General features: G+C 38.4%; 3 protein-coding genes across 5 annotated transcripts; 1 reads left to right on the top strand and 2 right to left on the bottom strand.

Annotated features, from left to right (window-relative positions):
- Positions 1-4,054: 4,054 nt before the first annotated feature.
- Positions 4,055-7,809, bottom strand: LOC144063694 (ADP-ribosylation factor-like protein 3). The gene is made up of 6 exons (XM_077585472.1): positions 7,434-7,809; positions 6,570-6,713; positions 6,373-6,489; positions 6,246-6,296; positions 4,947-5,132; positions 4,055-4,681 (listed from the first exon to the last, which is right to left on the bottom strand). The coding sequence occupies exons 1-6, from the start codon at positions 7,434-7,436 to the stop codon at positions 4,634-4,636; spliced, it is 549 nt and encodes a 182-aa protein (XP_077441598.1). The 5' UTR covers positions 7,437-7,809; the 3' UTR covers positions 4,055-4,633.
- A 641-nt stretch (positions 7,810-8,450) lies between these two features.
- wbp1 (WW domain binding protein 1) lies at positions 8,451-17,340 on the top strand. 2 transcript variants are annotated; one of them, XM_077585470.1, is made up of 4 exons: positions 8,451-8,716; positions 9,887-9,989; positions 10,071-10,238; positions 11,525-17,340. In XM_077585470.1, the coding sequence occupies exons 1-4, from the start codon at positions 8,654-8,656 to the stop codon at positions 12,049-12,051; spliced, it is 861 nt and encodes a 286-aa protein (XP_077441596.1). In that variant the 5' UTR covers positions 8,451-8,653; the 3' UTR covers positions 12,052-17,340. The 2 variants fall into 2 exon arrangements, with proteins under 2 accessions (XP_077441596.1, XP_077441597.1); XM_077585471.1 differs by lacking the exon at positions 8,451-8,716 and adding an exon at positions 8,759-9,119.
- A 551-nt stretch (positions 17,341-17,891) lies between these two features.
- Positions 17,892-25,078, bottom strand: lman2la (lectin, mannose-binding 2-like a). 2 transcript variants are annotated; one of them, XM_077585468.1, is made up of 9 exons: positions 24,362-25,078; positions 24,014-24,132; positions 22,875-22,992; positions 22,701-22,783; positions 21,384-21,416; positions 21,084-21,245; positions 19,997-20,111; positions 19,800-19,922; positions 17,892-19,719 (listed from the first exon to the last, which is right to left on the bottom strand). In XM_077585468.1, exons 1-9 carry the CDS (start codon positions 24,564-24,566, stop codon positions 19,577-19,579), a joined length of 1,101 nt encoding a protein of 366 aa, XP_077441594.1. In that variant the 5' UTR covers positions 24,567-25,078; the 3' UTR covers positions 17,892-19,576. The 2 variants fall into 2 exon arrangements, with proteins under 2 accessions (XP_077441594.1, XP_077441595.1); XM_077585469.1 differs by lacking the exon at positions 21,384-21,416 and having other exon boundaries at positions 24,362-25,076.
- Positions 25,079-25,123: the final 45 nt, after the last annotated feature.

Genomic DNA, 25,123 nt, shown 5'->3' with positions numbered 1-25,123 from the left:
GGAGTGTCCCGGGAACGAGCCAGGAGGGACTCGGCTGGCCAAACAAACAACCCATGAGCATGTAATTGCAGCCCGGGCCTATTTCCTTTTAGTGACTGGTGCCCACTAATTTTTAATCAAAGACAAGACTCTAATAAACTTACTTTTTTTTGTTGTTTTGGTTACTGTATCTATTGGCATGAATTACAGATAGTTGTGTAAGTGCTTGGCAAGCTACGAGCATCACGTCCAATAAAACACTGTCGGTTTTTTCATCAGTTTCAAAAAAGAGGTCAACAAGATGTCAGCGAGGGAAATTTTATGTTGTGCTTGTTAAAACAGATGCTGTCAAAATTATTTTGATGTAAATGCATGTGAAAAAAAAAATGTCCTGGAGTGATCTGCTCATTGTAACAATTTGCCCAAAAATATCTTTACAACTATTTATTTATTTAATTTGACCATTTAATTTTTAAAAACATTTTCTAATTAGATTAACACCTTATTTGCTCATAATGGGTCCTCCTGCTAGCCTCTCTGGCCAATAGACTGGATTCAGGTTCGAAATTTCCCGCCCTCTGTCTGTAGATATGAGTGATGGTTTACGTGAGAAGAGAACGTGCAGTTTCATTTCTCAGCCACAGGTGGCAGTAGCGATTCGAAATTCGAATTTCATTACGCTTTAAGAGATTTTTTTGTTTTATTTTAAAATTCAAAATGTGTTTTTTTTTTCATTTTGTATCATTATATGTACACCTATGTATTAGTTTTAACTCATTCACTGCCATTGACGACTATAGACGTCAAAAATTCATGAGAACTATTTCATTTTTTATGAAAACCTATATTTTTTTTTATTGTACATTAATAACTGATATAAAATTATCATGCAATTAATTATGATTAAACGCCCCTTATTTTTAATATATTGTTTTTAATTAGGCCCGTCAGGCGATTATTTATTTTTTGAATTGTTATTGATTACATGACTTCACTAGTTAACTAACGATTAGTCACAAATTTTATCTGTTCTAAATTTACAATACTTTTTTTTTTACTAGGTTTTCATACTCTTGTTGGCAAAAGTGGAATTTTTTTCAAACTAATAGAAATAGTTTAAATTAATTTTTGACGTCTATAGCCGTCAATGGCAGTGAATGAGTTAAATATGTTTAACTGATCTCTCAATGTTGATCAGGGAAAATCCACTCAGATTGACTGCGACGAGATTATAAAACAAGTTCCTTTTTTCAATTAAATGATCTAACGCCTACTCGATCTGCCAAAGTGTGAGTCTGTCTCGGCTGTAATTAAGTCACAGGATATTCTCACCTTTCTCCGCCCTCCGAGGCCACAGGAGTCAATCAGACTGCGGCCTCGCCGTCCCCCTCCGTGTGGGAGGCCGGCGTTCAGGGCCCAGTGGCTGGGAAAGTCCTGTGATTTATGACCCTCTGCAGGCCTGACTGCCTCTCATTTCGCCGAGATTGAGCCAAACACTTAAGCACAACTCTGACGCCCCAATCCGCTCTATTTGGGGGACTGGAAGAAAAAAAAAATCCACTTTGGTTCTTAGGGGATGGCAAGGGCGCTTAACGCGAAAATGCCATTGTTTGATATGAAATTGGAAAGATTTTGCGGGCTACCTCGGTGTGTAATTGGGTCTATTTTTCCTTAAAGCTTGGCTGATTATCACATGGATTTGATGTTAATGATTAAGCAACCCGGTGGGAGAGGAGAAGGTGGGGCGGGGGGGCCGTTTTATTTTCAGTCTCACATGGCGGACTTTCATTTCCTTATTCATGACTTTCTTCTCCTTTGGAGACCTTCTGGAACTGAGTCGTTGATATTTGCATGAGCTGGATTGTACAGCGGTTAATTGGTTAGCGTGACTTTCTGGTTGAGGGTTCGAATCTCGGCTCAGGCTTCCTCCCACGTTTCCAAACTATGCATGTTAGCTTGACTGAAGACAATCAGAAGTTCTCAAATGACAACAATAAATACAAACAAATTCTTTTTTGGAGAGAAGGAATTTGTTGAATGTTAATGGAATTTAATAGAGAAAAGATTGAGAGAAAAACAGAGAAAGTTTGTTTTTATGAGAAAAAGGTTGAATTAAAAAAAAAAAAAGCCTACATTTTATTCATTATGAAACAAAATCCAGCCGTTATTATCCATTTCAGAGGGCGGCCATTTTGCCACTTGCTGTCAACTGAAGATGACATCAATGTTGCCCAGGCAACGACCAATCACAGCTCACCTGTTTTCTGAAGCTGAGCTGTGATTGGTTGTTACCTGTGTCCCAGGGTCTCAACAAAAAAACTAAAAACAGGTTAACAAAATAAAATTAAAAACAAAAACAAACAAACTGCATTTTACGTTTACAAAACTAACTAAAACTAACTGTAATTATAGTGAAAATGCCCTTTGTTTTGGTCTTTGGTAATTGGTAATTCATTTAATGCATAAGCCTTTCGGGATGATTTTAAAGGTGATTTTAAACAGATTTATTTTTTAACTAAAACCAATACTGTAACTAATTAAAACTAAACTAAACAGAACCACCCTGAAAACTAATCAAAACTAACTAATTAAAAAAAATTAAAAAAAACTCAAACGAAATCAAAACTAACTAAAATGAAAATTCCAAAACTATAATAACCCTGCTGCGACCTGAGCAACAGTGATGTCATCTTCAGTTGACAGCAAATGGCAAAATGGCCGCCCCCGTAATGGATAAAAACGGCTGGATTTGCCGCTTAACTCATATACCACTAAAGCAATATTAACCAGAATACCATATTTCGACTGGTGGGTCTACATAAAACGTATTATTGTCCAAAAAATAATAAAAATAATAAACTGATGACCCAATGCTCAATGTCAGAGGAGTAATTGATTTACAGTATTGTTTTTTTTATTGGCCCACCGTGCCCCTATGTAGAAATACACTTTTGTTACAAATCATTTTGTGGACCAGTGAAATATGGCTGGTGAACCACTAGAGGTCCCCAGATCCCAGGTTGAGAACCCCTGTTCAAAATCATGCATAGCTGTCTTTTTGCACTCCTAGTCCAAAATATTGGCTTCATATCGAACATGTGACCTCTCGTATAGATGAAGGGCAACTTGGGCAGTCGTGCTCCTTGAAAACATGAAGCTGATCCTGGATGACGGTACAAGTCCATTTTGGGGATTTCTGCTCTCATTAAAAGCAGCCAAGCTTACACGGGTGGCAGCAGGCCAGTAACTCAAGGCCAAAGGAGGTTTATTTTATCATGGGCAAAGGCACCAAATCATGTCGCTATGAAGGGACCTATATAAATGCAAATTGTAGCGGCCAGCTATTAGTCGTGGAAAAAGGTTTTTATGTAAATGTCCTGTCGGACCACAGCGGAGCACTTGGTCACTTTGGATTAATGCTGAAAATGTGCCGCTAAAGACAAACTGAAAACAAATGCAACGTGGTCCACTGCAAATGTGTTCATTAAGATTAAAAATTTGGGTGGGGGGGTTTGGTCCATTTCACCCCCCCCCCCCCCCCCCCATTTCAATACATTTGGCTGAGGGCCTTCCAGAGTCCCGTCTTTTTCCAACCAGGAATGTCGTAAATCTCCCCCAAAACTGCACCTCGAGAACCAGTCCGAAGCCGAAAAATATGCAACCAACGAGTTTCCAAAGGGCCTTTTTTTTCCAGTCAACAAGGTAGAAAAACCTCCAAACCTGACTCCATCATGACATTTACATTTGTTCGTGTGAAGGGCTGTCCCAAGTCCACAACCGTCACAAAATCATTTTCTGCCTGCTGTGGTATTTAAATTTGTAAATGTCCTTAATTGTTGTGGATGTACATTCTTTTAGTCATATTAAAAAGCTACTTTGTTAGCAATAACTAATATAAAAAAAACTCATACTTTTACAGCCAGGCTATAATGGGGCGAATCTTCATTCTTCGAATCTCATTTTTTCTCCAAGTCTGTGGCTGTTGCGAAATGTCATTTGGGGTGGGGTGATTTTTTTCCAGTTAGGAGTCTGAATACCCCGAAAACACATTTGGGCCCCCCAAGTAAAATCACTCTCAAGTCCCACAATATTTTATTTTATTTTGCCGACATTTCTAAACATTTGTGAAGCACCAAATTACACATTTACACAAAATTTTAAAATAAATACATTTCAGAATTTTTTTTAAATTTTTTTTCAAAATGCCATTTTTGACCAAATGGGCAGAAAACCCACCAATAAATCTACATAACGGGTCAATTTTCAGCCATTTTACCAATCAATCCATTGTAATTTGTTTTTTTTTGGTACTATTACGTTAATTGATAACTAGAAAAACAAATACAATGTAGAAAAGTAGAATATTACAAACTACTGCACAAGAGGTATATTTGGGATCGTGAGAGGGCTCCCTCTAGAGGTTACTTCTGATCACTACACCCGTGAGATATTTTTTTTGTCAGTTGTTTTCATCATTCCATTTACTTTTAGCATCGTGTCCACAATTTTCAACTAAATGAGGGTCATATTTACATTATATACATTGAGTGCAGTTTACAAGGGGATGTCAATCAGCACAAGATGTTTACAACTTCAGTGATTGACAAAGCAAGTCATATTATACAAGTTGGATTTAGCGGTAATCATCCGATCTTCATTTCTTGCGATACCTTATATTCCTGCACACCCAGTTCATGCCATCCTGAATGGGAATCATTTAAAGATTTAGTGGGATTCATTACTGCATGTGGAAAATATATATATATATTTTTAGGGGGTTTATTGTTGTTGTTTTGCAGTGATGTAAAACTTTATCTCAGAGGGTTATTTCCCATTAAACTTCAAAAATGGGAGAAACTATGACAAAAAAGTCAAGTCACTAATCAGTATTTTATCCATTTCATGGGGCGGGGGGGGGGGCATCTACTCACACCATATATGCTTGCGTGTAGCACTAGCATGTGTACCTGTAGTCCTTCTGCGGTGACGGCGGAGCAGGCCTGGACTTGCCACATGCGATCTCGGACCGTGTGCAGGTTGAGACCCTCGGCCAGCTCAGAGGCCGACATGGCCGCGCTCAGGTCCTGCTTGTTGGCGAAAATCAGCAGCGGCACACCTCCCAGGTCGGCCTCCTCCAGCAGCTCGGCCAGCTCCTGCGCAAAAACCTCGCAGTTGTGGCAAATGGCAACAAAACATTGGGCAAGATTTTTTTTTTTGAAGTGAGTGATGGATTCGATTCAAAAAGTGCACCAATACGTCTAAATAAACTATTTATAAATTCTTTGCAGAGGATAAAAAATATATAACTGTGAAGTTATATATTTTTTTATCCTCTGCAAAGAATGACTAATATTAGTGATATACTGATGAGCTGGGAGGAGTTGAGACGTTTCACTAAAAAGTACAATGTTCCCTCAATATTTTTCGGTTCGGTTATTGCAGATTGACTTTATTTTACATTCGAAGATTAAAAAGAAAAACTCGAACGTAGTTATTAAGCTAACGTTTCATTGTTGTCGTCCTCATTTGCTGACGGGGTGCGCAGCCACTCACAATTTATGAAAGAAGCCTGTAATGAGCAGCTCGGTATTTATTTTAAATTGATTTTTTAAAAAGTTGAATTTACTAAGCGTAACGAGTGTTTAGAAAGACGGGGGCTGTGTGTGTATAGGGTTCAGAATGGCAAAATAGATGCGTAAATCACCGCAAAAAATAAAAAATAAATAAATTATTAAAAAAAGTCTACTTTTTGGAAATTAACCTATTAGAAAAGTGAGGCAACATTGTTATATATCTGTCGATTATACTGGAACAAAAACTTTTAATTCAATATAATTATGCTCTTAATGTATGGTTTTATAAAGTAAAATATTAGGGAGTGCTATTTTTCCTCATTACAATACATACTACAGTATTTTATTTCATTTTTGTGGAATGCAGGAACGAATTAATGGCATTTCAATAGGAAAAGATGATTTACGATACGTGTTTTGATTTACAAGTTATCTTACTGGACACGCGTAACCCTAGCTGAGATTGGAAGCTAAAACCTTTAAACTGTAAAACAAGTCGGGCAATATCAATCACAATTACAATCATTTTGATTGGTATTGAAATCATGATTTATAAACACGATTATTCAATATTCATTGATTTTGCGTGTATTTTTGTTGCTGTTGTCGTGTGTTTACTTTGACACTAAACCCAAACTGGTGTCAATAAACATCTTAAAAGCACCTAAATTTAAAATCAAACCATCATCTCACCAAGCTTGTCTCTTCAAACCGCTTTTTGTCCGAGCAGTCAATCACATAGATCTGCAATCATAGATAACAAGTATCACACATAATAATAATAATATATGTCAACATACAATGCTAATACTAGCCATACCAGCACATGTGTATTCTCAAAGTAATTCTTCCAGTAGGGGCGAATCTTCCGCTGCCCTCCAATGTCCCACACGTTCAACTTGAAGCCAGACGACTGGACGCTCTTGATATTGAAGCCCTGCTCTCACACGACTGGTGTCGGTAGCGCTAACGCGTGCGCTATGCTAACGGATATGCTGTGCGTGGTGTGTTTGTCACCTGCGTGGGCGTGATGTGGCTGATGTCCTCGGCGGACAGCTGTTTGAGCAGCGTGGTCTTGCCGGCGTTGTCCAAGCCGAGCAGGAGCAGGCGCACCTCCTGGTCTTGAGGCTGCTTCAATCTCCGCAGGATGGACAACAGGCCCTGCAGAAAAAAAAACGAAAAAAAAAATGAAGTTGCATAAGTGTGCACACCCTCTTTTAGTAACCGGGGGGTGTGGTTATGTACAGAATTAGCTAATCACGTTTAAAATATATATATATATATATTGATCATATGGACAAAAATGATAAAGTTAGGTAGCACGATAGCTAAATTGGGTTACAGTTGAAATAATGTGACAAGACTCAGTTAGTAAACTCTGAGTGTTTCTGATTAACTCCCTTTTATGAACATTCAGAATGTTAAAAATGCCCCCCTGGGTGAGATTAGGAATGTACACGGTGAATGTACACTGTCCAAAAAAGAGTTCAGGAAGGCTTTGGCTCAATCTATTTACTTCCCACGCAGCTAAGAATAAAACACTGTCACTACGCCATGCAACAAGTCACATGTGTACAAATTGGATTCAGTTGATTACGGGTTATTAAAGCTTGGCTGTGAGGAACTAGTCAATATGTAAGGAGAGTAAAAATCTCTGCACCTTTCTCTTTTTTCTCTCCTATAGCATTAAATATTTAAAAAAATGCACTAAGTTACTCAAAACTAAAAGTCCAAAAACGTACAGCAATCACAAATGACAAAAAACGGTACCCACTCTTTATTTTGATTAAATACACTTGCCCTTCCCTTTTGGAGAAATATCAAAAATATTCCTTCAACAATTATTAAGCATGCAGGTAGGTATGTGGAAAGATATCTTACCATGATGTCGTCCGGCGAATTAGTGGCTCCTGCTCAGGCTGACTGGATTAACATCACGTTGAGACCATGTGGACGATCAGCTGTCAGCACCCACAGCACGCTGCGTGACGTCAAGTACCGGTAAGTAACAACTACAACAACAACATTTGGTTAACGTGACAAATGAATGAAAAATCACAAACTATTCCATCCCGGTGATGAAATTGTATGCATATTTTGTGGCTATCATTTGTCTAGAATGGAGACACAAAAGCAATATACTGTACATGAACAATATCCAACCGACTAGACCAAACCATCCACAAAGAAAATACTCTGTTTATGTATAAAATGATTAGCTCAATCAGATAGATAGTGTAACTGTAGCTAGATGCTTAAACTTAAAAATGATCGCCTTAATATTAATATGTGCTATATATCACAGCATTTGTAATATTGTTATTATTAATAAGGAACTACAGGTGAATGTCATTGAATTAGAATATGTGGAAAACCATATTTACATTCAGCAAATAAAACTAGTTGTACTTTTAATTAAAACTCATTTTCATTAATAATTTTTGTTTGTTTTGAAAAATACATGTAGGTACAATTTTTATTTTAATTACATGTGCAATACTGTACATTTTAAATCACGTGTGAATCTATCGAGTCCTCCTTCAACTCACCAGATGAAAATCATCAGGATTGTTATCAGGCCGACTTCATTTATGATTTGCTTAATCCAGGTGAGGTAGTTTTATTTGCATTTATACAATTATGTGCTTCACATAATTATTTAAAGTACGTTAAAAACATTTTAAAAGCTTTTATAAACAAAACAGACATTTTAAAGCAAAATAAAGACATCATTAGAATTTTTGTATTTATTCTTGGACCTTACAGGTGAAGTGATTTGCTTTAAATTTTGTATTTGACATTTTCGTCACATTCAAAAGGTTAGCTAGAAAATAGCCTTGAACTTGAAATATGACGTCAACATCCAATCTATTCAGTCAAAAACAACGTCTACATCGCCCCCTGCAGCTCACCGAGCCCCCTACAGTTTCTCATATTACTCCATCTCAGTCAAGAAACAACATAAACATGTCGGAAGGCGACTGGCGGAACCGCTAAATTGAGCGACACGGCCACCCGAAGTCACCTGGACACCTCTTCAAAATTTGATCCACTTTTGCTTGTATGGTTTCCGTCGTGTCGACGGCTGACAACCCAGGAAGATGCCGCAGAAAACACTGGGATCCATTGTAGGGCTACTGTGTACCGGGGTCTGTCTGGTGCAGGTAAGCCGACGCGAGCGCTCCCGGGGTCGGTCGACGCTCTCAGTCGAGGCCGAGGCTCGTGGGCTTGGCCAAGGCCTCACCTCCATCCTTTTTTCGTGGGTCTGCTCCACAAAGGAAACTGACTCCGGCTCAGCTTGTGTTCGCTGCGGATGACGTCAGTTATTCAAAGTTTTTCCAGATTTTGCCGATGGTCACTTGCGAGGAGACTTGGACGAAGCACAAACAACTACCGTGACACGCTGGTTGAATGTCTCCATTTTGGAGTTTGATGAAGGCGGTCGAGATTAACGTTAGCTCTTGCTAACGGGCAAGCCACCCGGCTATTTGACGGCTTTATTCGAGGCTGTTGATATTAGCTTGCTAGGCCGAGGGGCTAGCCTGGCTTTTGCCAGACACGGATGAAGTACGTTTCCCCCCCAACATTTAAAACATTTTAGCATTGTTTCGGGAAGTTTATATCGACTGGGGCAGTAGAAAACAAATAAATAAAGTAATTAAAATAAAAAAACCGAGTGATTTTACTTATTGCTAAATGAATTGGTCTGAACCTAGCTCACTTTTTCGGTTGAAGCCTGATTAAAAACACAGGACTGCGTTTTATGTTTAAAACATGAAGTCTCACTTTGCCACTTCGTCCTAATTTTGGTTTTAACACTTGTTGTGTTGTATGCTCGTTGGTTATCACTCGCCTACTACTTGACATGCCATTTTTTATTAAAAGCATCCTAGAACAATATTAGTCATAGTTCAAAATCGTGAAATGACCAAATTACGTCTTGCGTGAATGCTAAAGAGTCCAATGTTGATTCCAAATCAATTAAACTAATAAATATATAATTAAAGATGGGCTTTTTTATCGTGCGTGTGTGTGTGACTTGGATCTGATATTTTTCCAAAACACGGCAAAAAAAATAATTCACAGTCAGAAAAGTCGTGATATTCTCATTGTGTCCTTGAATCACTTGAATTTCATACAGAGGATTCAATCCGATTGTTCACAAGTACAAGGGAGGAATATTTTTCCATGAAATCTGCTATGATTAGCTGTGCTGCGTTAAGCAATGTTATTATTTTTTTGATTCATTCTGACGCAGTTTCTCTTTCACAAGTGCTTACATGTTGACTCACACTGGAAATCGTTTTTGTGCCTGCTTTTTCTTTCCAATTTAGGCCAAGGAGTTCTGTTTCGGGGTGAACAATGAGCAGTACCGCTGCGAGATGGGATACTGCTGCGGAGAGACGGAATGCTGCACTTATTACTATGAGCTCTGGTGTAAGTTAGTGTTTAATTCGTATTAGTATTTGACTGGTTCTTCAGCAAACCTGTGTCTGACCCCCACCCCGATCTTTTTAGGGTTCTGGTTAGTTTGGACCCTGATCATCATGTTGAGCTGCTGCTGCGCCTATCGACACCGCAGGGTGAAAATGCGGCTGCAGCAGGAGCAACGGCAGCGTGAGATCAGCCTGATGGCTTACCAGGGTGCCTCCAGCTCCTTCATTTCACCTCCACCGCTTAACCTCAGTGAGTACAAGAGTTATTGGGGGGGGGGGTTGGTTTATGATGGGAGTTCTGGCATAAACAGCATCAGAAATCAACCTACTGCCTAAATTCTAGTATAATTTGTATGAATTTATTTCCAACAGTCTGTTCTAAGGCTGGGCGATAATTCAATGTCAATTTGTGTCGCGAAAGACACGTGCGTTATATCAATGCAAAATGTGTGACGTATTCGTGCCCAACTAAAATGTGGCTTAACTTTTGGTGAATTAAATGACAGTACAACTCTTGCAATAACATTATATTGCGTGTAGGCATGGACCGATTATCGGCTGGGCCGATTATTCAGTATTTTGATGAATATCGGCATCGGTCATTTTGAAGACCCATACGGCTGATAATATATCCATTAAAAAAACATCAGGGAACTAATTGTAAAATTTTATAGATGCTTCTGACCCTGGGAACTCTGCACCTTTTATATAGATATTTTGAAAAAAAATATATATATATTTACTGTAGCAAAGAATAGGGAGCTATTTACTTATTTATGTAACTTTTGAATGAATGCTACTGATTCCTGAACTTTTTGTTCGATTTGAGATTTTTTTTTTAAGCGCCAATATTTTATTTTACAAGCCCTAAACGTTGTTCAATAAACATATGCTTAAAAGTAATATATATATATATATATATATATATATATATATATATAATTTATATATATATATAAAATGAAACATGAGCTCATACAAAAAAAAAGCACAATATTGTGCTTCTGTACATAACAGCAATGCATATAAAGAACTTACTATCTCTAATAAGACTTAATATTGAGGCACTTACTTGCTAATGCACATTGAGTTCTTCCACATATTGACTCGGTTCACAAGCATATTACGTTCCTCTTCATCCGACCATTAGCGTGGATTTTAAACATAGAAGGGCCAAAACATGTCTTGTTGCACTGCACTAAAAAATGAGCCACTAGAGGGTGCTGGAACTGCACAAATGGAAATCAACCAGACTTTTTTATTTTTATTTTATTTTTAAAAAAAAAAATTTAAACAGATGTGCTGCTTTTAATATCGTGATGACGACGATATTGTGTCAGTTTTAATATCACGATATCACAATATTGCCGTTATCATTACATCCTCTGTATCAGTTTCTCTCTAAAAACCCCCCCCATATCAGTCTTAACAATTTGCATGGCTATATTAAATCGGTGTCAGGCTATCTGATGAGGGTGCTTGAAAATGTCTCTGAAGCCCCGCCCCAAATTTCGAAGCTGCTCTTCTGTCTGTCAGGATTTTGGAATGACTGCAAGCTTCCCGACTACGAGGAGGTGGTGGGTCATCCTCCCACCCCGCCGCCCCCTTACTCTGAAAACCCTCCCGAGGCTCCTCCTGCTCAAGTTAGTCAGCCCGTCATCTCTGCGGCGCCAGAACCCTCACAAGCCGCGCAGCCCGGGCCGTCCGTCGATGCCTTACACTCCGACCGGGACGCCGCCTCCTCCTCCTCCTCCTCCTCCTCCTCCTCCTCCTCGCCGCCGTCCTCCGCTCCTCGGGAGAACGCCGAGGATCCGCCCGAGGAGGACGACGAGCTTATCACTCGCCGCCGGCACGTGACCGGCGACTCAGGGATCGAGGTGTGCGTCTGCCAGCTGGACGACGGCTCGGGGCCGGAGGAGGAGAGCGACGAGGAGCGGCGCGTGTGCGGGGCCGCCGCCGGCGCCGAATGCTGCTCGCGCCACCAGCAGCACGCCTTCAGACACAAGGAGCACACCTGCGACAGGCCCAGCCAAGCCACCGGCGCCGGAGACAGCATGGTGTGAAGCCGGCCGCTCTTCTGCCAGCCCAGCCAATCCGGTGCGACACCCGACTTTTGCATCGTCACCGCCAGCGAATGTCTGCGTTGTAATCCTCCCGGCTAACGTGCTGACGCCACGCTCACAAAGATGATGATCATTAACCGCTTAGTTGTCCGATCGCTTCTCACTTTCTTGACTTTTGCATTGAGGGAATTGATTGGGTTCGACTAGGCCACGGGTTCTCAAATGTCTGCGGACTCCCAACATGACTGCCATCTCATCCGATTTTTTGTTTTGTTTCAACCTAAATATTCACGACCTGTTTGATGGAAACCAACCATTTATCTAACGTCATCAACTGAAGAGGAGTGCTTCCACTAATTTCAAATTGCGTAAAAATTTAAAAGTGTTATAAAATAAAAAGTAACGTTCTAATAAAATTGTCATTTTTAGAGGGCGGAAAAGTAATCTTTGCAAGAACGAAGAGATTTGTAGCGATAAGTTTTACGTTTACGAGAATATGGTTGCATCTTTCTGTGATAGTTGCAATTAGTGCTGTCACTATTAAATATTTTTTTTAATCAGATTAATTTTAATTTAGCATTTTTTACTTGATTACTGTTTATTAACCAGTGGTTGGCGGTTATTTTGTACTTCGCAATTGTACAGCGATTTTAAAAAAGAAAAAGAAAGTTTGTTTTCCAAAAGTAAAAACAGATGTTTGTAAATGTCTTATTTTGATTAAACACAGGTGATAATCAGTCTTCTTTCATGAAGGACTACAAAAGTCAGTTTACAATTACTGTTGATGCGCTAAAATCAGATGATTTGGACAATTTTGAATAAAAAAAATGGCTCCAAACGATGACTCGATTATTAATAGTTGTTGATTAATCTGATAATCGATTACTTGCCGATTAATCGATTAATATTGACAGCTCTAGTTGCAATATTATGATACGAAGTTGAACAAGGGAAGAAAGTCATTCAAACAAGTGAATTTCAAAAGTACAACTGAATCCTTTCAATACAGTATAACGCCTTTTATTTTTTTTATTAAAATTCATGCGGAGATGTCAGTTATGTGATAAATGAGTCATCGGCTCATTTAATTGGCCCAAAGCTAAGGGAGGAAGTATTTGGGTTACAAAGCTACGGCTGGCGGTTTGAGAACCCCTGGACTAGACCACCACCACTTTTGGCTCATCGGGAGCATTTCCGCCCCTCTTTGACACTCAAGCGTCCGGAAGTTGGTGCGGTCTTTCAAATGTTTTTTTTGTTTTTTGTTGTGCTTCTTTAGGCTTCATGGCTCATGTCAAGGGTTGGCTAGCAGTTCGGAGGAAAGGCACTGTCGTCATCGTTGTTAGTTTGCATGATTAGATCTTAGCTTGAGGTTGTTGGTTTTTTTTTGCATTGGTTGCAAAAGTTTGGCCCCTTTTGCTAGTTGTGAAAATGTTGCCCTGTCGCTGCAACGTTTCTAGCACAGCGTCGGGCTTCTCTGTATCCCGAGCTCTTGGCACCCGGGAGTGATTTGTTGTGGTATTTTCCACTGGCAGCGGCGAGGGGGGGGGGGGGGGGGTGGTTGGTTCGAGGGGTGGGCCGGCAGTTTGAAGTGGATGCTGGCAAACTCCAATTGTGATCGACTGCGCGCTTCTCTTGCCGTTGCGCGTCTCCACAATGTTTGTACAAAAGGATAGTGGTCGAACCGGGGGGGGGGGATAACAGATTGGTATTGTTGATTTAAGGCTAGCAGTAGAAAAAGACGTCGCGTTACATGAACCAATGAGGAAATTGAAGGATATACAATAAACCCCTACTATAGTGTAAAACTGTAAATCATTGACATTCCTTTAAATTATAATAGCCTATAGTGATAGTTTAAACCATAAATATATAATAAAGCAAAGATTGCAAACTCATCTTACATTTTAATGGCTTCCAAATGATTTGATGAAAAAAAAAAAACACGGCAGAAATTTTTACCTCTTTATAAGATTTTTGTCGTTTGTTAGCATCACGATTTTTGATAGCTAGTCAGCGGAGCAAAACGCGGCAAAGACTCGAAAGATCTCGATGCATCACAACAATTACTACGTTCCTATTTGATTGAGTTTTCGTTGTATATGGCAGTTTTTTCATAAACGTGCAAAAAGTTGAAGAAATACGCACCATATGGCTTCAAAATGACGGTGTTCAGTTTAGGTCAGAGTTCTGGTGCATTACTGATGACACTCAAAATCGGAACAAACAGTAGTCGTAATTCCAAAGTACAGCAAATATTTGTATACATCTAATAACAATAAATGGAAAAATCCATACCTTTACATTGACCATTGTAAACCGAGGGCAATTAAAAGAAGAATGTTTTCAAGTAAATCTCGTCCTAAACAGTCCTTTAAAATTTGTAAAAAAAAAATCCCACTAAATTCCCACACGACCTTCAAGACAGCTTTGTGTTCTTGCTCCGGTTTTAAAAATAAATACATAAACGGGGCATTCAGGTGTACCTTAGCGTCAGTCTAAGCACGGAAATGTTAACATTTCCACGAGTCCTCTATTTTTAATTCAAATGAGCCGCGCCAGTTTATTTTCAGCCGCGATTAAACCCCGACACGGACACTCGCGAGATGCAACGCCAGATTCTACTCGGCGTGGTCCGGTTCTCACTGCACCGGCCGCGCTCGTGTTTCACATTCAAACGGTACGTGTGGTTGGTCAAAATGGCGGGAAAGCCTGATAACAGCGCGACTATGAGATCAGTTATGAAGCAGGGGGAAGATTCTGACGTTTCTGATGGGAAGACCCGGCCTGTGCACATCACGGCCTGACAACAAACAAAAATGTCACAAAAAAGTTGGAGACGTTTGGCTTTAGGGTGAAATTTGTTCTTCTAGGCATCAATAATTTTTTTGTTCTCCGCAAAAAGAAAGAAAGAAAGAAAAGAAGCAAAGATTATGTATCACATGTTTGGCTTTAGCCGCTAGTGCTAGCTAGCTAACTCCCTAGCAGGTAAACGAGCACCATGGTTGCTAGCTAGCGAGCTAGCAGGTGAACGAGCACCATGGGAGCTAGCTAGAGACCTAGCTAACTAGCTAGCAGCTAGCACTATCTAGCTAGCAGGTAGCATGGGTGTTAGCTAGCTAGCTATCTCCCTAGCAGGAAAACGAACATCAAGGGTGCTAGCTAGCTAGCTAACCATCACCCGAGCATGTAAATGAGCACCATTGGTGGTAGCAACCTAGCTCCCGAGCAGGTAATCAAGCGCCATGGGAGCTAGCTAGGGAGACAAGGATTTAAGGTGTAATGTATAAAAGGCACACCTGATTTTAAGTCTTGGACCAGCCAATGAAAAAAAGTCTGACTTGCAGTCTCAAAAATACGGTAATAGATTTAGACCCGACACGAGTGGTCACGAGTACATTTTCAGATGTGTTTACTTTGTAAGCATGCTAAATGATCGGAATTGACAAAACCTTTTTGTTTTCGTGCATAGAATCCATGGCGTTTGTTTTGCAAAAAAAGGTACAAAAGAGATTTTGTAGTTTTTTTGTGTTTTTTTTTTGTAGTTGAGGTGATGTTTTTTCACAAAGGAGTATAAGAGAAACACTGAAAAGGAAACAATGTTAAACGGTAAGAGAAAAGTCATAATGGTAAAAAAAATAAAAAAATAATAATAAATAAAAAAAAAAATATATATATATATATATATGGACATATATAAATAAAAAAAACAAGAATAGAGAATTATTTTTATTTATTTTTTAGAAAAGTTGTAATGTTCTGAAAAATAAAGACCCTCCCAAAAAAACGCACATTAGAAGAACAAGGACCGCGCTACGACCAAAAAGTCGTATTATTAATATTAAATTCTTAATGTTATGAAATTGATGACATGTCATTAAATTTAAAAAGTATTTTTGTTGAGGAATGAAGATGGTTTGACAAAAAAAAAGGCAAGATCCAAGAATTATAATGTTACAAAAAAAAAGTACAAGTCCATATTTCTGTAAAATAATGACTTTTCTCATGAACTGAACTTTGTCATTCAATTTTTGACATTTTTTTTTCCTTTTCATTATGTTTCAAATACTCCTTCGTATACGTTGCATAGAGAAAAAAGGCTGAGGATCAATAAAAGGAGGTGCAGTTTTTTTTTTGGTGTGCATGCAGGACTTAGGACAGAGGTTCAAAATTTGCTCATGGCCTTCCTTGATTTCATGTTTACTGAGATTATTAAGGGCTATCGATATCGGTCACGATCATCCATCCACTTTTCATGTCTGTCCTAATCCTTTGGAAGATGGTGGAGTTTTCATTTGAACATGATTTGATTGTATGACAGCGAGTTTTTTTTTTTTTTTGCTTTGCAGCATCAAAATGGAACATTTTACTTCCCGCCCATGAAGCCAAAGCATTAGTTTTCATTTTAATTTTTTTTTTTATTTCATCTTCATATCTGAATGGTAGTTTTGACATCTGCAGTGTCGCGTATACGTCACTTAACCAGACTATGCAAAAAAATAAAATAACACACAAAAAAAAAAGAGAATAGAAATAAACATAACTGTTCTATGCTGCCCCCCCCCCCCCCCCACACTTCCTGTCACGTGGGCACCAGTACTAGCAATATAACTCTCAGTACTGCGGCACAGCACCGTACTGTAGTCTTTCTTTTTTTGTGTGTCTGTGGTCTATTTGTTAATTAAAAAAAAAAAAAAAAAGTAATGCTACAGCAACAATGTATGTACACAGAGGGGCTTAAAAAAAAAAACAACGCAATTTTTGTTTGTATATATACTTTGATTCCCTTCATTTGGAGAAAGTAACAGCTTTCCTTCTCAACCACTAAGATTTATGATTAAGTTGGGTAGGAAGACGAAAGTTGTGCTCGTTATTGGATGGATTCCTATTTTGGTGGGTTTGTCACTGTTCCGTCCATCCCTTCCCCGGTGCGTTATTGTGTTAAAACCCGCGGCTTTCTTTTTTCCATATTTAAGCATATTCACAGAATGAATATTTAACTGCTGCCTTTCATACTTAGAGACGTACAATTTTGTATATTGCGTAATGGAAGACCTCAGTGTGGAAGATGGAAGTGGACTTGATAAGTGGTTGGATTGTTTTTTTTTTTTCTCTTTCCAAATAAGACTTTTTCTATGTTGTTTTCTGCCAAAAAGTGAAAAGTGAGAGGGGAAGCACTGACTGATGGATAATATTGCTTTTTTTTGGGTTTTAAGTAATACGTCTGCTGTGTGATGTTTGGGTCATCATTTGTATTTTATTTTTTTAATAAAATTAAACGTCTACACATGACTAATGCATCGGTGTTTCTTTTGTGATGGGGTGTCTTGAATCGAACAACAAAAATTTACTCAGGGAAATTCAACCACTGTTGAATTTTTTTTGTCTTTAATAACGTATGTTACGTCATTGGTTGGTTTATGAAAGTATGAAAACTGGTCACTTAATGGACACATCTTGAGGGGAAAAATAACAAATGAGGAATCGTATAAACAACGTCCTGGTCACAATTTACAAATTAATTCAAGAAGGTCTGCTTTTCTGCACCTCAGCAAAGAAGCATTATACACATAACACACAAAAAATGTGGGAGTAAAGTCAATCAAACATCTCACCTTCATTTCAGTGCACAGAGTTGGAATGAATGCAGCAGTTTCTGGCAGAATGATACTGCCACCTAGTGGCCTTTTAGAAGTACTGCATGAATTAAACCGTATATCGTGGGGAAAAATAGGTCTTTGCAATTCATATTTCTACATTAGCTAGCACTGCTCATATTGTACTGAGCGCCACTTCTGGCAGCAGGTGGTCAAAAAAGCCTAACAAATCAACACATTACTCCATTATAAGGTGCAAAAACAAATGATTTTATCATTTTAAAGTTACATATGGTGACCAAAGGCCATTAAAACAAGTTATTAAAAGCCAATTAAGAGCTCCGATTGTGATGCATCGATACGTTTGATAACATAAGGAATTATTTTTTTTTGAGAACAAAAAGTGCCTTTTCCAGAACAGAAGGCATATTGACGAGATTGACCTTGTTGACAGGACGGACAAACATGGTGGACAATTTGGCTAATGTTAGCATTTAATGAGCACATGTTGGACCTTCACTTAGCAACATTCATTTAGTAACCTGACTGTGTACCGTTTCATAAATACATTTAGAAAGGTTTTTATGTTAATCGACTTTTCACTATGACAGAGTGGACATGTTCAGCATAAGTGTAAATATTTACTCTGCAACAGCAGCTTACATTGAAAAACGACAAAACACTGGTTGTAGTGTCGCTGAAAACAGAAGATTTCTCTTAAAGGGGCAATTACCCAAAATGACGACAATTTTAGGGATACAAACAATAATAAACACTTATACAGTACTGTATATCCCCCCAAAAACAAAAAAGACAACAAAAAAAAATATTGGACACATTTTGAGAGACTTACCACTGAACTGCTATGTGTGCAAATGGCTGGCGACTTTTACTCATTCACGGCTATAGACGTCAAAAATTAATTTGAACTATTTCTATTAGTTTAACATTTTTCCACTTTTGTTAACCAGAGTATGAAAACCTAGAGAAAATGTATTGTACATTTAGAACAGATATAAAATTTGAGTTAAGTAGTGAAGTCAGGCGATTAATTATGAAAACATTTTAATTGCCTGACGCCCCTAATTTTTAGTAATCTTTTCTTTGTTTAAAAAAAAAATAAAATAATTAAAATTATTTTTTTTAAACATTTTTAATAATATTTTCTTTTTTTAAAAAGAAAAGAAAAAAGATTACTAAAAATTAGGGGCGTCAGGCGATTAATTTTTTAAAATCATAATTAATCGCACGACTTCACTAGTTAACTCACAATTAATCACACATTTTATATCTGTTCTAAATGTACAAAAAAAATAATCTAGGTTTTCATACTCTTGTTAACAAAAGTGGGGAAAAAATGTTAAACTAATAGAAATAGTTCAAATGAATTTTTGACGTCTATAGCCGTTAATGGCAGCGAATGAGTTTCAACAAGACCCTCACAGTTTCATTATTTGCTATATTTTCATGATTCTGGACACCAAAGCTACTTAATGCACACTTTAATATCACATTGTAGTCTAGTCAGATTACAATTTATTTTTCCTTACCAATACTTATTTTGTTCTGGTCATGATTGCTTATTTTTAATTCATCTCATTTTTTTTTTCTTCTAAAGAATGAGCAATTTTTAATCCCTCTGGCATTCATAAATACATGTGGGAGTTATGTTTATTAGGTGTTTGGATTATGAAGTGGTCGTTGAAAAAAATTGTTCCCCTGACTCAAAAAGTTTGAGGACCCCTGGTCAACAGTAAAAGACTTCAAAAGTCAAAAGTAGCTGCTCAGAAGAGGTCGGGCATAAAGTCCAGCGTCAGGATCGTGCTCCGCCAAGCGTCTTTCTCAAAACAGACCAAACATCCGTCAGCTACAGTGTGGACTCAGTGCACAGTTAAGGTTCCTCCCCGAACCCCCCCCCCCCCCACGCCACCTCAGTAGAAGCGCTTGCGCCGGTTCTCGTTCCAGTGGCCGTAGAGCAGCAGGCCGACGACCACCAGGAAGATGCAGCCCAGCATGGAGAAGAGCACCGTGAAGAAAATGGCCAACCCGCTCATCCCTTCCTCACTGCGACCCACTGGATGAGAGAAGAAGAAGATCAGAGGGAGGCAAAAAAAAAAAAAAGAAAACATTAAGGTGAGCGTGTGAGTGTGTTACATCTGAGCAGCTCCATGTTATCCACGCTGGGTATCGTGATTTCCTCCTCCTCCTCTTCCTCTTCCTGTTTGCTCCGCAACACCGTCAGTTGGTAGAGTTTCAATGAGATGATGTCATGGTTGTCTATTGATTGGGATTAATGGCATTGGCATTAATGAAATGTATGCAACTAGACTGTCACCTGTCAGGTGTCCTACCTGAAAGGTCTCCTGTAATTGCGGTGGCGCCGAAATAAAAGCCCTTAGGTAGCCGCACGCCAGGCAGGTCCAGGCAGTCCCTCCACTCGTGCTGTCCGTCAATGTCAATCATCACCTGAAGAACACAAGAGCGACTCTAAAACGCCTTCTAATGCAGTAGTTCGTAAAAAGGGGAAGTCTGACATCAATGTTGCGCAGGTGTCGGGTAACAACCAATCACAGCGCAGCTTCAGAAAACAGGTGAGCTGTGATTGGTTGTTGCCCGAGCCCTGAGCAAGATTGATGCCATCTCCAGTCGACAGCAAGCGGCAAAATGGCCGCCCCTTGAGGTGGGTAAAAACAGCTGGATTTTGCTTCATAACTCATATTCCATAAATGTAATATTAATCAGAATGTCATGTTTAGACTAGTGAGGTCACATATAACATATTATTGTCAAGAAATGTTTATGGTTGACTTCCACTTTAACTCATTCACTGCCAATCCCCCCCACACACACACTTTTCTTAACAAGAGTATGAAAACCTAGACATTTTTTTTTATAATCTTTTTTGGGGGGGGGGAAAGGAAAAGATTATTAAAAATTTGGGGCATAAGGCGATTAATTTTTTTTTAATTGTAATTAATCGCATGACTTAAATTGTTAACTCACGATTAATCAAATTTTATATCTGTTCTAAATGTACAATATTTTTTTCTAGGTTTTCATACTCTAGTTAACAAAAGTGGAAAAAATGTTAAACTAATAGAAGTAGTTGAAATAAATTTTTGACGTCTATAGCCGTCAATGGCAGTGAATGAGTTAAGATACACCCTGCCTGTCTTTATAATTGCAATTCCTTCATATAACTATGTCAAGCATAAAAAAAAAAAGTGGTCGGATGAGTATGTGCAATATGAATTCACGTGTATGGTGTTCCGCAGGGTTCAATTCTGGGGCCTCTGCTCTTTTCATCTCAACTGAAACTCAGTGTTTAGTAAGTCAAGAACTCTACTCAGCTTTTGTTTTTGCTGTCCAGCATCACTAAATGAGCTCATTTGCTAACCTTCTGCAAGTTTGAGGATAATAAAAAAGGTTGCGCCTCACCGTCAGCCGACGTCGGACGTATCTGATGAAGAGGAAGGTGTCGTGCTTCAGGTTGCGCACCATGGCGTTGCAACCGCCCAGCTCGGTGGGCCGGCCATCCCGCTCGTGATCGTAGCTGATGGTGCCGTTGCCCACCATGGCGAGAACGAAGGGGAAGATCCTCTTGTGGACGGTAGGAAGAAAAAGACGCATAGGTTAGAAGACTTCATTCGTTATTGTTATTTAAGTTTATCATCACGTTTGCCGGAGATAGTAACGCCAAACACACACGTTAAACACGAACATTTTAAAGATGGTTACCTGTGTGCTTGGAGTGTATCTCTTCTTTTGTGCCTGTTCCCAGGTGAGCGCACAAAAGAACACAAAAGACAGCCCCTTTACACAACACTGTACCAGTACAACAGTACTCACCCGCGAAAGCCACAAATAGTGTAAAACTACAAGCAATATATTCACAATATATATAGATTATTTTTTATTTTTTTTTGGAAAGCAGTTTTGAGATTTAATTACTTTATTTGAGGACCTTACGTTTTTCATTTTGTGGAGTTTTTTTTTTTTTTTGGGCATTTACAGTATTAATCCCAGGGACCTGAGGAAAGGGCTTTATTAAATCATTCACTGCCATTGACGGCTATAGACGTCAAAAATTAATCTGAACTATTTCAATTAGTTTAACATTTTTTCTACTTTTGTTAACAAGAGTATGAAACCCTTTTTTTTTATTGTACATTTAGAACAGATATAAAATTAATTGTGAGTTAACTAGTGAAGTCATGCGATTAATTACGATTAAAATTTTTAATTGCCCGACGCCCCGAATTTAAAAAAATCTTTAAGTCGCGTCAGACGATTCAATTTTTTAAAATTGTAATTCATCGCATGACTTCTATAGTTAACTCACGATTAATCACAAATTTTATATCTATTTCTAAAAAAAATAATAATAATAATTCATACTCTTGTTAACAAAAGTATAATTTTTTTTAAACTAATTGAAATAGTTCAAATGAATTTTTGACTTCTATAGCCGTCAATGGCAGTGAATGAGTTAAACAATAAAAGTACGACAGTATAACAAATGAGAATAATTGGTAAATAAGTAAATATAGCAGGTTTCTATATTAATGGTGGCTTTGTTTTAAGATAATTATAATAATATTGCCCCTCCCCCCACCCCCATTTTCAAACGCCGATATATAACATATAATGTCTTATTTCATGGAGCCAATTAATGACATCATACATGGATCGATCTGACAAATTTAAGACATTACACGATCACGAATTTGCATAAAATGCAAAATATCGTCCGATCAGATCGGCGTTAATTCAAATTTTGAGTTTTATGCACTTGAATTGATAAACAATCCTTGGTATTTTTTACTATGCTACGCACATTTTTGTTGCACACCAGCTTAAATAAATCCTTCCATAAGTAGCCGAATGGCTTGAGCAAGATACAAAGCCCAGAAAATGCCAAATGTTAAATAGTCCATTTTATTTTTACTAAAAAAAGAAAGATTTTCAGCAAATAATTGAGGCTGGGTTAAAAACACACACAAACAAATGGAAACAAAACAGGTGAATACTGAACTGTGAGAGTATGTCGTGTACCTCTAACTGTTTCTCCTCATTGGGGTACGTGTCCACAAAAACTCCCAAACCAGTGAAGTTGTCCTTATTCCCAAATACAGGACCTGTGTGTGATGAAAAAACAACAACAACAAATCACACAACGCACACCTTACAAACAGTACAGTGGCAGAAAAGAGCGTTTCCAATGTTGACCTTTCTGTATGCGCTCCTTCGTGTACCAAATAGCCAAGCCGTCACCATTGAGATTCTTCTTTCCTTTCCCGTGAATCTTGAAGTGTACTTGCATCTCCCAGTCGTTCAGATGGCAAGGCTGGAAGGGCAAAAAAGCCAGACCAAACGTCATTTTCGACTACTAAGGCCGCACTAACTGAATAAATATGTCATTACAGAGCACAATCGCAAAGTCCAAACAACGGTAGTCGATCCCTTTCGAGAGACTAGCTGCTCAAAATGATGATGCTCTTTATCTGCAATGTTGCTGTTCTACAACATGATTTGCTCTCATCAGTCCACCAAGTGACTTTAGGCTGCACATGTTATTATTTAGGCAGATTTTTGATGTAGCCTTACCATGCTTTCGCCCCCTGGTGGTGGGCTGACTACTGGTTGAGAACGTGTATAAGCTATCTTTGGGTTGAAAATTTACATTTACAAGATTATCCTCAGCAATTTTGTTGCGAAGTTGGGGTGCATTAACTCATTCACTGCCATTGACGGCTATAGACGTAAAAAATGAATTTGAACTATTAGTTTCACATTTTTTTGCACTTTTGTTATAAAGAATATAAAAACCTAGAAAAAAAATCTATTGTACATTTAGAACAGATATAAAATTTTGGATTAATCTTGAGTTAACTAGTGAAGTCATGTGATTAATTACAATTAAAAATTGTAATCGCCTGATGCCCCTAATTAAAAAAAGAAAAGATTATAACAAATTAGGGGCGTCAGACGATTACATTTTTTAAATTGTAATGAATTGATTAATCACAAATTTTATATCTGTTATAAATACACAATAAAAAAATTCTAGGTTTTCATACTCTTGTTAACAAAAGTGGAAAATAATGTGAAACTAATAAAGTTCAAATGAATTTTTGACGTCTATGGCAGTGAATGAATTAAGAATGCTTTCTCCTCGTAGCGGCCGACAATCATAAATGTTAAATCTGTTAAATTATTTTGCATTGAATCAAACTGCGTTAGGATTTAGCGTCAACTACTCGCGTTTTTTCACTTCGCACGACAAGACTTAGTCCCAATATCGTCCACAAAGAGTTTAAGTGGAATACCTGTACTTTACTTCTATTTCTACGACAGTAAATACTCACAATTCGGCTCCATACCGCCCCCTGTCTGCTCTGCATGTCAGGTGTGAGTCGCACCTGCTCCGTGGTTACCATGGCATCGCCCATCAGTTCCCAGTGGGAGGAGCTTAAAGATCCGACAGCTAAATACGCACACAAAGCACTTTTCTTTTTTAAATTGGACAGTCACATGTTGAGAAAAGCACCCTCGTGACAGTCAAACATGGTAAGCTTTTTTTCCCCCCCACCTATAAAACAACAGATATGAACCTGATAGATGTCATTTGATGTTAAGGCGTTTAATTTCTAAAGTCAAAGACATTAACTGTTAAATCTTCCAGAATATTCTACTCAATGCATCGAGAGGGATACCTTGGTAGGGCTTGGTGAGGGAATACTCCCGTTTCAGGAACTCCTCCATTTCGTGGTCGTCGTCGGCGAAACAGTGGCCAACCGTAAATGTTAAAAGAATAAAAGTGCACAGTAGCTTCTTAAAAAGCGTCATCTTTTGCGGAGAAAGTAAAATGTATATTGATTTAGAGTCTCGCCTGTGTCTTCTGCAGCTGACGGCGGCCATAGTAAGTCAAAAGTCACCGCCCCATACAAACCCAACGTCTTTCTTATTGGTTCTGCGGATTGAATTGCTCTATATCTCATTGGTTGCTTTTTGCCGTCGATCATAATACACACGTTCTATTGGTTTAGATTTATAAAAAAGGTGTCACCCTAAAAGAAACGCTGTTACAAAATGTGCATTGAGCTAGATTTTTTACGATATGATACCTGTGTGGTATATTTAAAAAGTGTAAGGAATTAATAGCTCTTAATGTTTTAAATGTGCAACATTGTCAACTAAAATGTGGAATATTTGCATTTTGCATTTGTCTGATTTGTAGGTGTGCGTTGCACTTTTGTTGATAAAAATGATTCTACCAAGTACCGTGTGGTTTTGCCTTTCTCTAGCTTTCTAGGAAATCCCACGATCTCTCAAATTTTAAAGGTGCCCCAGCACACAAAAAAACTAAATAAAACAACACGAAAAGCGCTCTTCTTTTACAAAAAGCTTCCTTGTCGTCACTGCTCGGTTCGTAAACCGCACTGTCGTAAGTCGACATCGTCGTACTCTTTGCCGGT

This window comes from Vanacampus margaritifer, chromosome 14 (assembly GCF_051991255.1).
Source record: "Vanacampus margaritifer isolate UIUO_Vmar chromosome 14, RoL_Vmar_1.0, whole genome shotgun sequence".
Lineage (NCBI taxonomy): Eukaryota > Metazoa > Chordata > Actinopteri > Syngnathiformes > Syngnathidae > Vanacampus > Vanacampus margaritifer.
This window is presented reverse-complemented; position numbering and strand designations above follow the sequence as displayed.